Source organism: Benincasa hispida, chromosome 1, assembly GCF_009727055.1.
Source record: "Benincasa hispida cultivar B227 chromosome 1, ASM972705v1, whole genome shotgun sequence".
Classification (NCBI taxonomy): domain Eukaryota; kingdom Viridiplantae; phylum Streptophyta; class Magnoliopsida; order Cucurbitales; family Cucurbitaceae; genus Benincasa; species Benincasa hispida.
In genome coordinates this window covers 58372696-58389927 of record NC_052349.1, presented here as the reverse complement: position 1 = coordinate 58389927, position 17232 = coordinate 58372696, and the positions used below count along the sequence as shown (strand labels likewise).

Below are 17232 nucleotides of genomic sequence, written 5' to 3'. Positions count from 1 at the left end.
CGTGTCGTCGTTGTCGATTCGCTCCATGCCATCTGTGCTGTCAATTCGCTCCACGCCATCTGTGCTGTCAATTCGCCCCAATCTGTTCGTGTTGTGCTGTCAATTCATCCTACGTCGATCGTCTCTCGTTGTCGGATCTGCTCACTCCACGCTTGTAATTGAGAAAAGAGAGGAAGGAGGAAGAAATGAGTGTGAATCATAGGGGAGAGAATATAAGAAATGTATTATTGGGGATAGAGAATATATGCATGAAGAAGAGATAATATGCATAAGGAAGATAATATTTGTACGGTGAAGAGAGAATATGCACAGAGGCGAGAGAATTATATATATATATATATATATATATAAAAGATTTTGGAGGGACATAAGTGAAGAAGACGAAACTACGGGGTTTTGCCTTTGAAAACGGCACCGTATCGATGGTTATCTACACTGCCTGTTTGATTCCGCTATCAACGACCACTGTAAGTAACATCTCTTTATCTCTGGAGCTCCGACGATGGAGCTCGCCTTACAGGCACCGGCAACTCTTCCTCGGGGTAAATTCCACACTCCTAATTTTTCCCATTCTAACACCATCTTCATTTCTCGCCCCGACAAGCAAACTCCATTGCCTCAATTTTTCCGCGAAACCCACTCTCCCTTCCAAGTCCGAGCCAGGAATTCAAGTTACAGGATACGGAGTTCTGTGTTCAAGGACCAATTGGTTAGCGTTAGCGAGGATGAATTCGTTGAAAAAGAGGAAACGGACGGTGAAGGGACGAGCTCTTCATACTCCGACGATGAGTTATCCTTCTTGTCTCTAAATGAGAAGCCTGATAGGAACTTGACTTTGCTTGACGATTACGAGATGGAGGAGCTTGGATATGCCGGCGACCGTAACCATATAAGTGGTTTGTATTCTTCTTCTCTTTTACGATTACGAGTGAAAGAGAAACTGAATTGTGAGTGGTTATGGATGAAATTGCAGGATATGCGGCTCTGGTAGGGAAACCGAATGTTGGGAAGAGTACTCTTGTAAACCAATTGATAGGACAGAAGTTGTCCATTGTTACGGATAAACCTCAAACGACAAGGCACCGGATTCTGGGTATATGTTCTGGGCCAGAGTATCAGGTTTGATATTACTCATTATGGATTATAATATTTCTGTTAAGGGCGTATAGTTGCTAGCAATAAGACTTTGAAAAGGGTGAAAATGCATTTTCGTGGAAAGTTTTGGATTCACACACATTAGTGATTTTGAAAATTTTGAAAAACATTTATCTCTAACAGAGCCATAAGAGGATCTTTGTGTATAACCCTGCATATTCTCGGATGTTATCAGTTCTAGTATGAAGACCAAATAGTACAATGTGAGCAAAAATTCCTAGGTTCAAGGCGCTGTAGAACAACAGATATGAAGAATAGCTAGGATGTATTCCTGCTTTTTATACTTGTTTGAGTAATAGCTATGAGATTCTTCACTACCATGCTTAGAATAGCTAGGATTTCCAAAAGAAGATTCCATATCTATGATGAGAAATAAAAAGTATATGCTACACCATGTTAGTTTGGTTAATCACTTAATTGCAGGTTATACTTTATGATACACCTGGTGTCATTGAGAAGAAAATGCACAAGTTGGATTCCATGATGATGAAGAATGTGCGCAGTGCTGCCATTAATGCAGACTGTGTTTTGGTTGTCGTTGATGCATGTAAAGCGCCTCAAAAAGTATGTTTTCTCGAGTTCAGAATTGCTTTTGAGTTTTGAATATATTGGCTTCTTTTCCTACTATTAACTTTTTTAATTTGGAGATTTTAGATTGATGAGGTTTTGGAAGAAGGTGTAGGAGACCTCAAAGAAATGCCTCCCACCTTGCTGGTTTTAAATAAAAAAGATTTGATCAAACCGGGTGAAATTGCAAAGAAACTTGAGGTCAGAACCCATAGCTTGATGTTTTTGTAGGTGTGTTCGGGTAGACTCATTTAGAAAAACTCTTCTTTCTTACACTCCTTTTCTTTATTCGTTTAATATTTTACCTCATCTCAAAGAAATCTCGTCTTTGTAGTGGTATGAGAAATTTACTAATGTTGATGAGGTTATACCTGTGAGTGCCAAGTATGGCCATGGGATAGAAGATGTGAAGGAATGGATACTATCCAAACTCCCTGTTGGCCCAGCCTATTATCCAAAGGTATGTATTCAGCTCTCTTTTGCTGTTGTTTTCATAGTGATGATAGAAGGCATTAATCTGGCTTCATATTACACAAAAGTTGTTACATTTTCTCTTTGAGTTCAAATAAATGTGGGGTGGAATTTGAAAGTTCTGGCTCTTGGTATTAGGGCTTTAACTACTAAACTAAGCTCATGTTTGCGAAATTTCTTAACTACCTTGATGAAGCCACAATTGGAAGAATTAGAAGGTTGCTTTGAACTTAGTATATACATGGGATCACAACACTTAAAATTTTTTATTTTGTCAGTTCCATTAGTAGATAATGTTTGGATGCCCTATTGTGAGATTGCAATTTGCATCATCGTCATATCATATTCGTATATAACCATTTATTAAGCAACTTGAGGCAACTTTGTTAAAAAGTTAGTATAAGCTCTTAGCAGTTAGTTATAGATGTACTAGAAGAATGGAATATGCTAGTCAAGATGGTGAGTAAGATGTCTAAGATTGAGGCCATGGCTTCCTTTTTGTGGGCTTATGGTTGTATTCTTTCACTTTTTCTCAATGAAAGTTCAGTTTTTCATCCTACAAAAAGGAAGTCTAAGATTCATACAACATGCATTATGTAAAGTAAGATATTAGAAGTTAGTACGGATAATGGTTTTGAAGCTGGATAGTCTGTTGATAATATGGGGCTCCTTTTCATCAAGTAACATCTTTTGATTTGATTAATCAGTTGAAAACAATTTAATACTTCCAGGATGTATATTAAACTTCGCTTATAGCATTGTCATACAAAGAGGCATCCTCTTATAAGACCTAGAGTTTTTGGGGAAGTAGTCTACATTTTTCCTTAGTCTTTTATTTCAGAAATGGGTCAATATGAACACCTTTACCTTTTCTCTGATGAATTTTCAGGACATGGTAAGTGAGCATCCAGAAAGATTTTTTGTTTCTGAAATTGTCAGAGAAAAGATATTCATGCAATATCGCAATGAAGTTCCTTATGCCTGTCAGGTGCACCACTGATTTTTTTCTCTTTCATTATCAATTTATCAATAGTTTAGAAAGTATTTCTGAATGCGAGAATTTTGTCCTTTCTAGGTGAATGTGGTGAGCTATAAGAGTAGACCGGGTGCAAAAGATTTTATTCAAACAGAAATTGTTGTCGAGAAAAATTCTCAGAAAATCATTCTCATCGGGAAGGTAATCCTAGCACTACTCTTAATAGTCATATCAGATTATATTGGCCGTGTACGTAATTATTTCCCTCACCGTTGTGAGTACAAAGAGATTCTAATCTACTTAATAGCAGAATATCACAGGGCTGTCATGTAGGTAAATTTAGTTGTACTAGCATGGAACTTTATATTTCCAGTTTTTTGAATCCCATCTTGTACTTGTTTTAATAATATAAATGTTCATATGACCTGGTCGAAGGGGACAAAATTATCAATGGTTTCTGGTTCTAAAGAATGCTTTTATTCTTTTGAAGATATCAATTCTCCCCGTTTCATAACGATTTTGGTTTTCAATTTTCTAAATTTATACTTGTTTCCTTCCAATTTTGTTACCATGATTTTTACTTCTTTTAAAGGAATATTTTAATTCTTAATCAAATTTCAATAACAAAAGAAGTTTTCTGAAACTGCTTTTTTTTTTTTGTCAAAAACTGATTTTGCTTAGATTTTGAAAACATTGGTAGGAAATGGATAACAAAATAAAGAAAATTGTACATGGGAGTAATATATAAAAGCTTAATTTTCAATAATCAAATGGGCCTAATTGATCCAATTTTTAAAAGTCGTCCAAACAGTGGAAGAAATCTTATAAGATTGGAAGGGTGTGTTTAATAACATGTAAGCACTCGATGCCTAACACTGCAATCTAATTTGTTCACAGGAAGGAAAAGCACTGAAACTGCTTGCAACAGCTGCTCGCCTCGATATAGAAGAATTCTTGCAAAAGAAAGTCTATCTTGAGGTATTGATTCTTATTTCTTGTAAGCTGCTTATTCATGTAATAACTTCTTTGTCATTGCAAGCCAGTCTACTTGAATATGCATATCAGTGCTGTTTAGAATGAATGTAATGTGTTAACAAAATCATGGTTGAACAGATTGAAGTAAAAGTGAGAGAGAATTGGCGGCAAGATGAAGGGCTGTTGAAGCACTATGGTTATGAAGGACGAATTCAAGCATTGTAATGTTAGATGCATTTATTTGTTTGGTATCTGCTGGCAAGTAGTAAGATGGTTAGTGATATCAATTGAAGGAGGGAAACTTCAATACTTATACCTAAATTAAGGGCATTTGTTTGTCAAATATTTTGCCCAACTCAGCCCTCATTTGATCTAGATAATGTGTCAGGTACGTGTGCAAATAATGGTGTAAACATACAAGACTTATTAAAATCTAAATTAGAATCTCAAGATATATCTTTAGGTTGTAGATTTAGTTTCTATTTGGTCTAGAGGTTTTAAAATGTTACCATTTTAGTTCTTAAGTTATGAAGTTAATTTCAATTTAGTCTCTAAATTTTTAAATATTACGATAAACCTTTGAGATTTAAGTTTTTTTTTTCAATTTGGTCTCTAAGTATTAAGATTTGTACTTTTCATTTCGATTTTTAAATAAATATTCATTTTTCATTTTTAGTGTTAATCTCTATTTATTAACTTTAACGAATTAAAAGAATTATAATTAATTAAGTTTAACTATTTTTCATCACTATTAAAATTAATTTAAAATTTTATTTCATAATTATTTTAAATTAATTAATAGACATTAACCTTAGAGATTGTAAGTGGATATATAGTGAAAAATAAAAAAAATGTAAATATTGAAAGTTAGAGATCAAATTGAAATAAAATTTAATTTTCAGGTTAATATTGTAACATTTTTAAAACTAGAGACTAAATTGAAGCAAAACTTAGAACTTAGGATTAAATATGTAACATATTGAAATTTGGAGATTAAATAGAAATTAAACCCAAAACTTCTGGATCAAAAAGATATTTTTCTTCAAATTTTCTTATCGTCGAGAGACCATACACCTATTAAAGTGGGTATAAAAGTTATATGAAACAACTTGATTTATAAAGCTCAATAGGATTATTTTATTTTTGGGAAAAAAAAAGTTGCACCTTAAACTAAATTTGTTGCCATTTTAACCCTATCTTGTTCCAAATATTGTTATAGAAAGTTGTCTCAAATGTGTTGAATGAATTATAAAACATATTTACAAAAGGCATTAGCAATATATTATTTTGTTGAAAGTATGAATTTTGAAAAGTTGTTTGTGGATTGGTCAAAGTCATTTTTATGCCAAACTATATTTGAGTTTATAAAGATCTTTACGGTTTTTTTTTTGTGCATGAATTAACAAAAATGGAACTCAGAGTAAAAATGGCAACATTTATTTAAATTGAGGGTCCAAATTGATAGAGTTAAAATTAATTTTTGTTTATTATTATTTTTTATTTTGTTTGGAAAGAACTATTTAAAATGGATGTGAAAAAAATAATTTTTTAAAATTTAAGGGTATAAAAATAAATTTTCTCAAAGTTTTGAGGTATAATTAAAATCTATATATATTTGAGTAATGTATAAAGGAATTAAAATATTGCAAAGTAGCAATAGTATAGACAAAAATCCAAAATACCTAATTGTTTGGTAGTGTATAAAGGACAATACAAGCAATAAAGAAAATAAGACAAACTAACATATTATACCACAAGACACAAGCATTCAAAATAAGGAGTAGTACGAAGAGAAGACTCAAGCTCCTTCAAAGCTGGTAAAAATCTCAATGGATACGAGGAATCCTCGGTTTGATCGAGGATGGGGAGTCAAATCGGAGATAGGGTGAGGATAGGGAGGGTATCGCCGCCCGTCCTCGACCTCGCCCTGTTTAACATTTCAATACTTTTTTAAAAATATATAATATACATTTTATGATTATATATATTATTTATTCTATATACATGAGAAATACTAATTAAAAGAATGTTCATTTAAAGAAATCATTTTCGTTTGTAACTCCATGAATTTCTACTTTTTGTGTTTTGTTTTTGTTTTAAATTATATCCATATGTGTTTATGAAAATTTCTTTTGTCAATAAGAAAATGCAATTCATATAGAAAAAGAAGCTTGAATTCCATTTAAAAAGTATTATCTTTTTAAAAAAATGTAGAATAAAAAATGTTTACATAAAGATGGAGACCGTCTTTGTCAGGGAATCCCTACCCCATCTTCATCCCCAAATAATAGAGATGGTGATTGTTTTCCTCCATAGGGATAGGGATTGGGACCTCTCCCGATCCTTCTCCTTGCCAACCCTAGTCGCAAGGGAGGTGAGAACATTTTGACATTGGCGAACCCGAATATGAAAGTAAGAGATAATCCCTAGAACATTATTCCAAATCTTGGCCTCCTCGATAAAAAATGAGACCTCATATATATCGATCACAATGTCGTTTAATAAGTTGATCACTTAATTAGATTCAATCAAGAGAGCGAAAAACTAATTTAAACCATTTTTTAGAATTAGGCCAAAATGACATAGATATAAATGTTTAGAAACTAAATTTATAATTCAATATTAATTATAACTCTTTTTTGTAAATAGAGAGAAGATTTGAAGCCATTCAGATAATATAATATTAAATTTACCTTCAATAAAACTTGTGAGTAAATCCAAGATTCAAACGAGTGAGGAGTTTTGATTTGAATGATTGTGTACAACTTCATTCGAGTCCGCGCCAAAAGAAGAAAGAAAATGCTCGGACCGCAATGCAAATTCTTTACAAATGTCCAAGCAATGCGTTCCCCAATCGTTAAACCTCTGTACGTTTCTAACCCCTTTTCACGTTTATGTTTGCCCATTTCGATTTCCTCTCGTTCTGCTTTGAACTCGCACCCCACCTCCTTCCATCCCTGTTATTCTGAAGGCCTCTGCTCCCTTGCCCGCCAACTATTCGATGAATTGCCTCAAAGAGATATTCCCTCTCTTAATTCCCTTCTCATCTCCTTTGTGCGTGGTTATCGCCATTCTGACGCATGGTCTCTCTTCTGTCGAATGCACCGCTCCTCTGCTCTCACTGCCCACACTCTCACCGCTGCCTTGGCCGCGTGCTCGGCATTACCCACCTCCGGATATGGCCAACAAGTTCATGGGTTAATCATCAAATCAGATACGTATTCTGGGATTATAACTAAAACTGCCATCTTGGACATGTACTCTAAATGTGGGCTTCTTGATGACTCTGTTAAGGTCTTTGAAGAGATGGAGGTGAGGGATGTGGTTGCTTGGAATGCGTTGTTATCAAGCTTTTTGAGGGAGGGTCTTGCTGAGGAAGCACTAAATGTGTTTGAAGAAATGAAGAGAGAAAAAGTGGTATTTAGTGAGTTTACTTTGTGTTCAGTGCTTAAAGCTTGTGCTGCCTTGAAAGATTTTCGGCTGGGTAAGCAAGTTCATGGTGTGGTTGTAGTGATGGATAGAGATATACTTGTTTTGGGTACTGCCTTGGTTGACTTCTACTCTAGCGTTGGCTGTATTAGTGAAGCCATGAAAGTTTACACAAGTTTAAATTGTAGAAAGGATGATATCATGCTTAATTCTTTAATTTCTGGGTGTGTTAAGAATAAAAAATATGAAGAGGCCTTTTCTTTGATGAGCAAGATGAGACCTAATGCAATTGCGCTAACAAGCGCCCTGGCTGCTTGCTCTGAGAATTCAGATCTATGGAGAGGGAGGCAAATACACTGTGTTTTGGTCCGTCATGGTTTTGCATCTAATACACTATTGTGCAATATTTTGCTTGATATGTATGCTAAATGTGGGAAAATTTTGAATGCTCAAACAGTGTTCGATGGAATGTGTCATAAGGATGTAGTATCGTGGAGCAGCATGATACAAGCATATGGAAGTCACGGAGATGGGCTAAAAGCTTTTGAACTGTTCAAGATGATGGTAGAGGGAAGAACTGGAGTCTTGCCAAATTCGGTTACATTCCTTTCTGTCTTATCTGCCTGTGGGCATTCAGGGCTGGTGCAACAGGGACAAGAATCTTTTTATTTGGCAAAGGAGAAGTTTAGTTCATATCTAGGTCCGGAACACTATGCCTGCATCATAGATATATTAGGCCGAGCTGGTAAGATTGATGAAGTATGGAGTACGTTCAATGATATGGAGATGTGTGGTGTTAAGATTACTTCAAAAGTATGGGCAGCAGTACTTAATGCCTGTAGTCACAACCAAGATGTTTCCAGGGGTGAGTTTGCTGCCAAAAAACTCCTTCAGATGGATTCGAAGAAGGCAGGGAATTACGTGCTGGCATCGAATTTCTATGCGTCCATAGGAAAATGGGATTCAGTAGATGAAATGAGGAGAATTATGAGAGCAAAAGGATTGACTAAGGAAGCTGGGAATAGCTTGGTCACTTCTTGCTTCTAACGTAGGATGAGATAATTGGCTCATCTATAATGTGATAGCCAAAAGAAAGGGCGGTTCTTAATGTAGAAAAAGAAGATACACCTTATTGCGGGCTGACGCATCAGGTTTAGTGTCACTCGTGGTTGATCAAGACTCTGCCTAATTTAAAACTCGTGCCCTTAACGACTGTCATTTGAGATGTTAACAAACATGCTCTGTGGCTGAAGCATGAAGAGGAGTAAATTTTGTAGCTCGCTATTTTTCTTGTATGTAAACTGCCTCAAATTGAATGTTTCTGATGTGTTGTTTAATTTGCTCTAATTTATTATTATTATTATTATGTTTCTGCGTGAGGGGAAAAGTTAAGACCAAAATCAAACCGATTGTGGATTGTAGAGAAACTTCGGATCTGAACTTTGCTTGATGTTATTGTAGGTGTTATGTAACGATCCGACTTTCTAGAATGGGAATCGGACCACTACTATACACATATATAAATCTTAAAACGGAGTTTTCACACAATTTAACTAAATCCAATGAACAAAACAAATCTTTATTATAAAAACTATACAAATAAATAAATAAATAAGATATAACAGAATAAAATAAAAACTTTGTTTGAAGTACCCCTAACTTTAATTTAAAATAAATTTTAAAAAATGGTGAGTATAGAAGTACTTTGTAAATGACCCACTCCTGGGCCCACTAGGTATAGGTTAGATTCCCTATCAAGATAAAGGTGTGCACCCCAACATAGGCATAAGAGGCGAACTCGAAGGCATGCTTTCATAGGAAGTGGCTCCGAAGAGCACAATAACATAATCGTGGATGGCAATCCCATAAGGATGTTGAAACATACTCAAGGATGAATACAATTCGATAGGGGTGCTAACCATCACCATCAATCCAACATGCAACATACATCGTCCAAATTCATAACAATCCATAGCATATTATAATAATCATAGTAGCATAACTCATGAGTTTTTTGAACAATCTCAACAATCTTATAACAATCAACCATAGTAGAATCTTCCATCAGAATAGAAACATGCCTACAATGTATTCACAATTTTGACATCAACTTGGGATTCAAGGGCGAACCGGTAGTAAATCACTTACCTCAATTTAAGTCGTGATAGTGTAATGAAGCCAAGTAATCTCTTTTTATCTTAGGAAAAAAAAATCTTAAATTCTCCCTTAAACATAAATTGAAAATAATTTTGACACTTTGGCTTAAGCCAACACAAAAGTTATTGCAATAGTCTCCAAAACCTACCTAACTAGTGGTAAGCAATTCAAAGCTCCAAAAATCAGCACGACCATACACTAAACCGCCAAAATCAACTTTTAACTCTGCTAGAAAGCAGTGCAAAACTTTCAAATTCACCCCTTAAATCATAATTAATTCAATAATTAAGCCACTACTTAGTGGGTATCCAACCCCAAGCCAAAACTCCACAATAAACCCATAAAACTCACCTTAAACCACCAATAATATAACCCTCGAGGCCGTTGGACAACTTGCTTTAACTCCCAAAAATTCCTTTAAGCCTCCAATCTATCACCCAAAGGTCAAGATTTCGACTACCATTAAACACATTTTCCATTTGGCAACCAAGATAGTGAAAAACTCAAAGAAAACTCACTCAAAAAAATTACAAGTTTGGTGACCTTTAGTGCTAGCGGTGGCGGCGGCGTAATCGGACGACAATGATCGATTAATGACATCAAAAGAAGCAACGACGACCGATGACACAATTGACAACACGGTTGAAGGCCAACAGTTGGGACGTCCTCACAATCGGGGATGAGATTCGTCCGATTAACAGCGACAGTTGAAGAAAACAGACGACGTACGACAGGTCTCCGACACGACGATCGACGAACAGGCAGTGAACGGTCATAGGCAACCAACGGCGTTGAGCTAGGTCCTGTGGTAAAGTTTGACGAGAGAGAGATCGGGAAGAGACAACTTGAAGAGAGAGAGAAAATGTATGATGGAGAGGGTGTGCGGCTGGAGTTTACGCTAAAGGTAAAAGGATATATATATTCATCCTTTTACCTTTAGCGTGAACTCCAACCATAATATAGTCTTAGATCCTCCCTTTTCATAACTTTCCACCAGTAATACAGTTTCAGATCTTGGTAATACAGTCTCTTATCCACCAGTAGCTGACAAAAGCTCCCTTTTCATAACATCGTCTCAATCTTAATAACACAAGACAATTAAATAAAATTTCCTTGAAAATTTGGGTTGTTGCACTCTACCCTCCTTAAGGAACTTTCGTCCTCAAAAGTTCTAATCTTAGAAGAGTTCTGGATACTGTGCTCTTATCCCATTCTCTCGTTCCCACGTTGGCTCCTCCAACTGGTGATTCTGTCATAAAACCTTCACTAGTGCAATCTCCCTTTTGTTCAAAACTCTTACTTCCTTCGCAAGGATTTGTATATGCTTCTCTTCATAACTTAAGATTTCATTCAACTATAAGGGCTCGAAGTCTACCACATAGGATGGGTCTGACACATACTTCCTTAACATCGAGACATAAAAAACATTGCGAACTGCAGAAAGAGAAGGTGGCAAGGCTAAGAGATAAGCCACAGAGCTGATCCGCTCTAGGATCTCGAATGGTCTATGAAACATAGGCTCAACTTCCCCTTTCTCCCAAACCTTAGAACACCTTTCACAGGTGCTACCTTCAGGAATACTTCATCACCTATCTCAAATTCAAGGTCCTCATGCCTAGCATCAGGGTAATTTTTCTGCCTATTCTGTGATGTTTGCATCTGGGCTTTAATTTTCTGCATTGCCTCATTTGTAATCTAAACTAGCTTAGTTCCCAAAAATTTCCGCTCATCGACCTTACCCCAACAAATGGGAGACCTGAAACTCTTTCTATATAGAGCTTCAAATGACAACATACTGTTAGTAGCCTGATAACTATTATTATATGGAAACTTCATCAAATGCAGGTGAGAATCCCAACTCCCTTAAAATTCCAATGCACAAACGCGCAACATATCCTCTAATGTTGTGTTCAAGCACTCAGTTTGACCATTAGTTTGAAGGTGAAAAGCTAAATTGAAAGCTAATTGAGTACCCAATGTTGTCTGAAGGCTCTTCCAAAAGTTAGAGGTAAAACAAGGATCTCTATTAGACACAATAAACACCGACACCCGTGTAATCTTACCACCTCCTTCATATACAGCTGTGCCCACCTATTCATTGAAAATGTAGGCCTTCTAGGGATAAAGTGCGCTAGCTTAGTGAGTCTATCCACTACAATCCATATCATTGTATAACCTTTCACTATTTTTGGCAAGCCCACAATGAAGTCCATAGACACATGCTCCCACTTCCATTCTGGTACACTCAAGGGTTGCAACAAACCTGCCGACCTTTGCCTCGGGGCTTTCATTTGCTGAGACACCAGACATTTACTAACAAACTCAACTACCTTCATTTTCATATCATGCCATCAGTAATACAGTCTTAGATCCTGGTACATCTTGGTGGTGCCAGGATGTATCGAAAAAAGGGAGTCGTGAGCTTTTGTCAACAACTCATTCTTAAGATCACTACATGTCGGTACACATAAGTGTCCCTAGAATTGAAGACCATTATCAGGGGGATACTGAGAACTCATTATCCCGTCCCGTCTCTACTTTGCAAAACTTCTCAAAGGGATCACCCCGTTGAGCATCAATAATTCTCCGTCTGATGGTTGGTTCTACTGTCAACTGTGCCAACTATGAAGTGATTCTCCTGATTGCTATTGCAATCTCTGCTTGTTCAAAATCTTTGCATAAATGAGTTTGTATAGTAATCAGAGCCGTTAAATGGGTTGTTTTTCTACTCAGAGCATCTGCACCAGATTTGCCTTGCCTGGATGATACAAAATTCCACAGTCATAATCCTTCACTAACTCCAACCATCTGCATTACCTCATATTCAACTCCTTCTGAGTGAAGAAGTCCTTCAAACTCTTGTGGTCTATGAAAATATGTATCTTCTGTAGCCGACTCTAAATCAGTAAGATAATTTCATTCATGACTCTTCAACTGGCAGGAGGCATAGGCAGCCACCTTACCGTGTTGTATAAGCACACATCCCAACCCTTTTCTAGAAGCATCACTGGAAGTCACAAAACTTCCTAAACTATCTGGTACTGTAAGAACCAATGCAATTACAAGCTTCTGCTTGAGATTCTAAAAACTTTCCTTATAAGCTTTATCCCACACGGAGGAAACTCCCTTTCTAGTCGACTGGGTTAAAGGAGTGGCTATGCGAGAGAAATCTTTTACGAACCGACGATAATAACCTACTAACCCTAGAAAACTATGCACTTCACCGATTATGGTAGGATGAGGGCAACTCGTAACAACCTCAATCTTTACGGGCTCCACCGAAACTCCATCCTTCGACACAACATGCCCAAGAAAGGACACCTGCCGCAATCAGAATTCACACTTGGAGAATTAGCAGACAACTTATTCTCCCTCAACGTTCCCAAGACCTTCCTAAGATGTTCCTCATGCTCCACTTCAGTCTTGGAAAAGACCAAAATATCATCAATAAAGACTATAACAAAAGTATCAAGAAAATCCTTGAACTCCTTGTTCATCAGATCTATGGATACAACAGGTATATTGGTCAAAATAAATGACATCACAATGAACTCGTAATGTCCATATCTAGAGCGGAGTGCAGTCTTAGGAGTGTCACTGTCTCTTATCCTCAACTGATGATACCTTGAATGTAAATTGATCCTAGAGAAAACTGTTGCCCCCTGTAACTGGTCAAACAAATCATCAATCCTGAGAAGAGGATACTTGTTCTTGATGGTTACCTCGTTTAACTCTCTGTAATCTATGCATAGGCATAATAAACCATCATTTTTCTTCACGAACAACACTAGGCCACCCCACGGTGACACACTCGAGCCTATGAATCCCTTGTCAACCAACTCTTGCTAGTGGGTCTTAAGCTATTTCAGTTCTACTAGAGCCATTCTATATAGAGCTTTAGAGATAGGAGTAGTGCCTGGTTCTAACTCATAGTGAAGCCCATCTCTTTGTACGGTAGCAACCTTGTAAGATCTTCAGGAAAAACATTTAGATATTCTCTCACCACTGGCTCAGATGACAAAGTGACCTCAGAGCCCCTTGTATCAACCATACTGGCCAAGATATGTCAGATACCTTGGTTGAGCAATTTGTTGGCTTTCAAGGCAGAAATTACCTTAGGCAAGACCACGATCCAAGCTCCTCTAAACTTAAAGCTAGCTTCCATGAGAGGGTTAAAGACCACTTTCTTACGGGAGCAGTCGATACTAGCATGGTTGACAACCAACCACTCCATGCCTATTATAACATCAAAATCTCGCATGTCCAACACTATTAAAGTCACATCTAATACATGATTTGCTATTTCAATCTGACATGCTTTTATCTTCTCACTTGCTAACATAATTTCTCCAAACGGAGTAGAAACGGATAAAACATAACCCAAAGGCTCTAGTTCTAGCATAGCATGCTTAAAAAACACTGAGGATATAAATGAATGAGATGAGCCAGAATCAAATAACACTAAGGCATAATATCCTAAGATTGGGAGCATACCTGTCACCATCGTGCCTGACTTATCAGCCTTCGGCCAAGTTGTAGTATATACTCGATCGTGCTGTTTTTGTCTGTTCGAAAACCCATAAGGCATACTCGAAGACTGACCACCTCCAATATGAACACTAGGGCATTGGTTAACTGTATGCCCTACTTGTTTGCATCTAAAACATGTCCCGGTGCCAGTCAAATAATATCCCCAATGGCGTTTTCCACAAGATGTGCATATAGGCCTATCCCTCAAGATTTGGAAGCTTGTTGCTTAAAGTGTCGTGGTGGCCTATCTACATTCTGACTCTTCTGTGACTGCTCAGGAGTTCTAAAATCTGCCTTCCCTTTTTGGCTTGAGCTAGACTCCCCTACTAAAGATTTCAAGAATACCTCCCCTGATGAGCAACCTACTCGAGCTACTACACGAATGCTATCGCATAGGTAGTCGACTCAAAAGCTTGCACTATATCGTGCACCCCATCTCTTAGCCCATTTACGAATCGTTCGACCTTCTTCGCTTTTGTGGGCACTAGGTCAGGGGTGAAACAAGAAAGCTTATCAAATTCCTCCTCATATTCCTCCACGGTCATGACTCCCTACTTTAAATTTGTAAAATCGTATCTGTTTGTTGTACCTCATAATGGCGGAAAAATACTTCTCATGGAATCGTTCCTCGAATTGGTCCTAGGTTGCCTATCCACCGTTAGTTTCTATCATTTGCTCTATTGAGTGCCACCAACATTGAGCGTTCTTAGTGAGTAGAAAGACAACACATTAGAGTTTCTGATCTTCTGGGCACTCCATATTTCGAAAAATTGACTCCACAGTGGACAATAACAACTCTGCCTTAGTTGGGTTCTTTAGTGGCCCATAGAACGTGGGGAAGGGGGGGGGTTATACTTTTGAAAATCGCGCAAATGCTTTGCCTCTAGAGACAAGTCCTTTGAATTCTAGTTCTGAGCCTGTACTTGTATCGTCTGGACCTGCGAAGGTTGTACTTATGGTGTTTGGGTTTGTTGAGTCCAATTAGTCTGAGTTATCTGCTCTACAACTACACTCCGGCCTGGTTCTTGCATTCTATCCAACAAAGATGATGTAACCGCTTGCCCAATCTGTGCTGCCATTGCCTCCTCATTAACTTGGACACCTAGTGGAGCTGGAGTTACCAAAATGTTCTGACTTCCACCAGCCCCACCATTATGTGCTCCCAATGTGGATAGGTCATAGGCTTAAGGATCCTATGTCTGCAGGGGTGCAGTCATGATTCAAGTCCAACTTCGTGTTGGAATCCTTGGCAACCCTAACCTAGAAGGGTCTCTAGGCGGTGGGGAATTCACTGGTATGGGGTCCTGATTTCGACCCTTAGGATTTCGACTGCGACTACGTCTTCCTTTAGTTCATACCATTTCCTAAAAATCAAACGCTACCAACTTTTTTTATCGAGTCCATCATCAGGAGAACATACCAGTTACAATCATAAACCCAACGTAATCTCATACTAGCTTCCTTTAATTGTTTAACGACCAATTAGAGCATAACCAGGGCATAACTAAACAAATATTTTATGCACAACTTTTCATAAAAATTTACTTACAAGACATACCTGGCGATGACGAAGAATTCATTAATGAGCCATAGAGGACATTTCGGACTTACGATGTAAGCTAGTCTACAAAACCAAAAACCTACGACTTTGATACCAATTGTTACGACCCGACTTTCTACAATGGGAATCAGACCGCTACTATATGCATGCATAAATCTCAAAATGGATTTTTCACACAATTTGATTAAATCCAAAGAACAAACCAACCTTTATTATAAAAACTATAAAAATAATTAAATAAATAAATATAAATAAATAAAATATAACAGAATAAAATAATATCTTTGTTCGAGGTACCCCTAACTCTAATTTAAAATAGATTAAAAAATGGTGAGTATAGAAATACTCCGTAAGTGACCCATTATTGGGTCCACTAGGTGTACAGGTTAGTATCCCTATCAAGACAAAGGTGTGCATTTCGACATAGGCATAAACATAGGCTTAAGGGGTATATCCGAAGGCACGCTTTCATAGGAAGTGACTCCAAAGAGACACAATAACATAACTGTGGTTGGAGATACCTTAAGTATGTCGAAACATACTCAGGGGATGAATACAGTTCGATAGGGATGCTAACTGTCACCATCACTTCAACATGCAACATACATCGTCCAAATTCATAACAAGCCATAGCATATTATAATAATCATAGTAGCATAACTCATGAGTTTTCTGAACATCTCAACAATCATATAACAACCAACCATGGTAGAATATTCCATCACAACAAAAACATGCCTACAATGTATTCACAGACCTAACATCAACTTGGGGTTTGAGGGCGAACTGGTAGTAAATCACTTACCTCAATTTAAGTCCTTATAGTGTAATCAAGCCAAGTAATCTCCTTTTATCTTAGAAAAAAAATTCTTGAATTCTCCCTTAAACATAAATTGAAAATAATTTAGATGCTTTGGCTTAAGCCAAACAAAAAAGTTATCACAATAATCTCCAAAACTTATCCAATTAGTGGTAAGTAATTCAAAGCTCCAAAAGTCAGCACGACCATATGCTAAACCGCGAAAATCAACTTTTAACTTTGCTGGACAACAATGCAAAACTTCCAAATTCGACCCCTTTAATCATAATAAATTCAATAATTAAGCCACTACTTATTGGGTATCCAACCCCAAGCCAAAACTCCACAATAAACCCATAAAACTCACCTTAAATCACCAATAATAGCCTTCGAGGTCGCTGGACAGCTTGCTTTAACTCCCAAAAATTCCTTTAAGCCTCTAATCTATCACCTAAAGGTCAAGATTTCGACAACCTTTAAACACATTTTCCATTTGGCAACCAAGACAGGGAAGCATTCAAAGAAAACTCGCCCAAAAAAGTTGAAAGTTTAGTGACCTTTAGTGCTAGCGGTGGCGGCGGCATAATCTGACGACAACGATCGATCGACAAC

At 37.2% G+C, this 17232-nt stretch overlaps 2 protein-coding genes across 2 annotated transcripts; both read left to right on the top strand.

Moving 5' to 3' along the window:
* Positions 1-380: 380 nt before the first annotated feature.
* LOC120090458 (GTPase ERA-like, chloroplastic) lies at positions 381-4691 on the top strand. The gene is made up of 9 exons (XM_039048177.1): positions 381-896; positions 974-1119; positions 1579-1719; positions 1810-1923; positions 2057-2182; positions 3083-3181; positions 3269-3370; positions 4067-4147; positions 4283-4691. The coding sequence occupies exons 1-9, from the start codon at positions 503-505 to the stop codon at positions 4367-4369; spliced, it is 1290 nt and encodes a 429-aa protein (XP_038904105.1). The 5' UTR covers positions 381-502; the 3' UTR covers positions 4370-4691.
* Positions 4692-6802: 2111 nt separating this feature from the next.
* LOC120088568 (pentatricopeptide repeat-containing protein At5g66500, mitochondrial) lies at positions 6803-8893 on the top strand. Its single transcript, XM_039045965.1, has one exon. It carries the CDS (start codon positions 6896-6898, stop codon positions 8618-8620), a length of 1725 nt encoding a protein of 574 aa, XP_038901893.1. The 5' UTR covers positions 6803-6895; the 3' UTR covers positions 8621-8893.
* The last annotated feature ends 8339 nt before the right edge of the window (positions 8894-17232 follow it).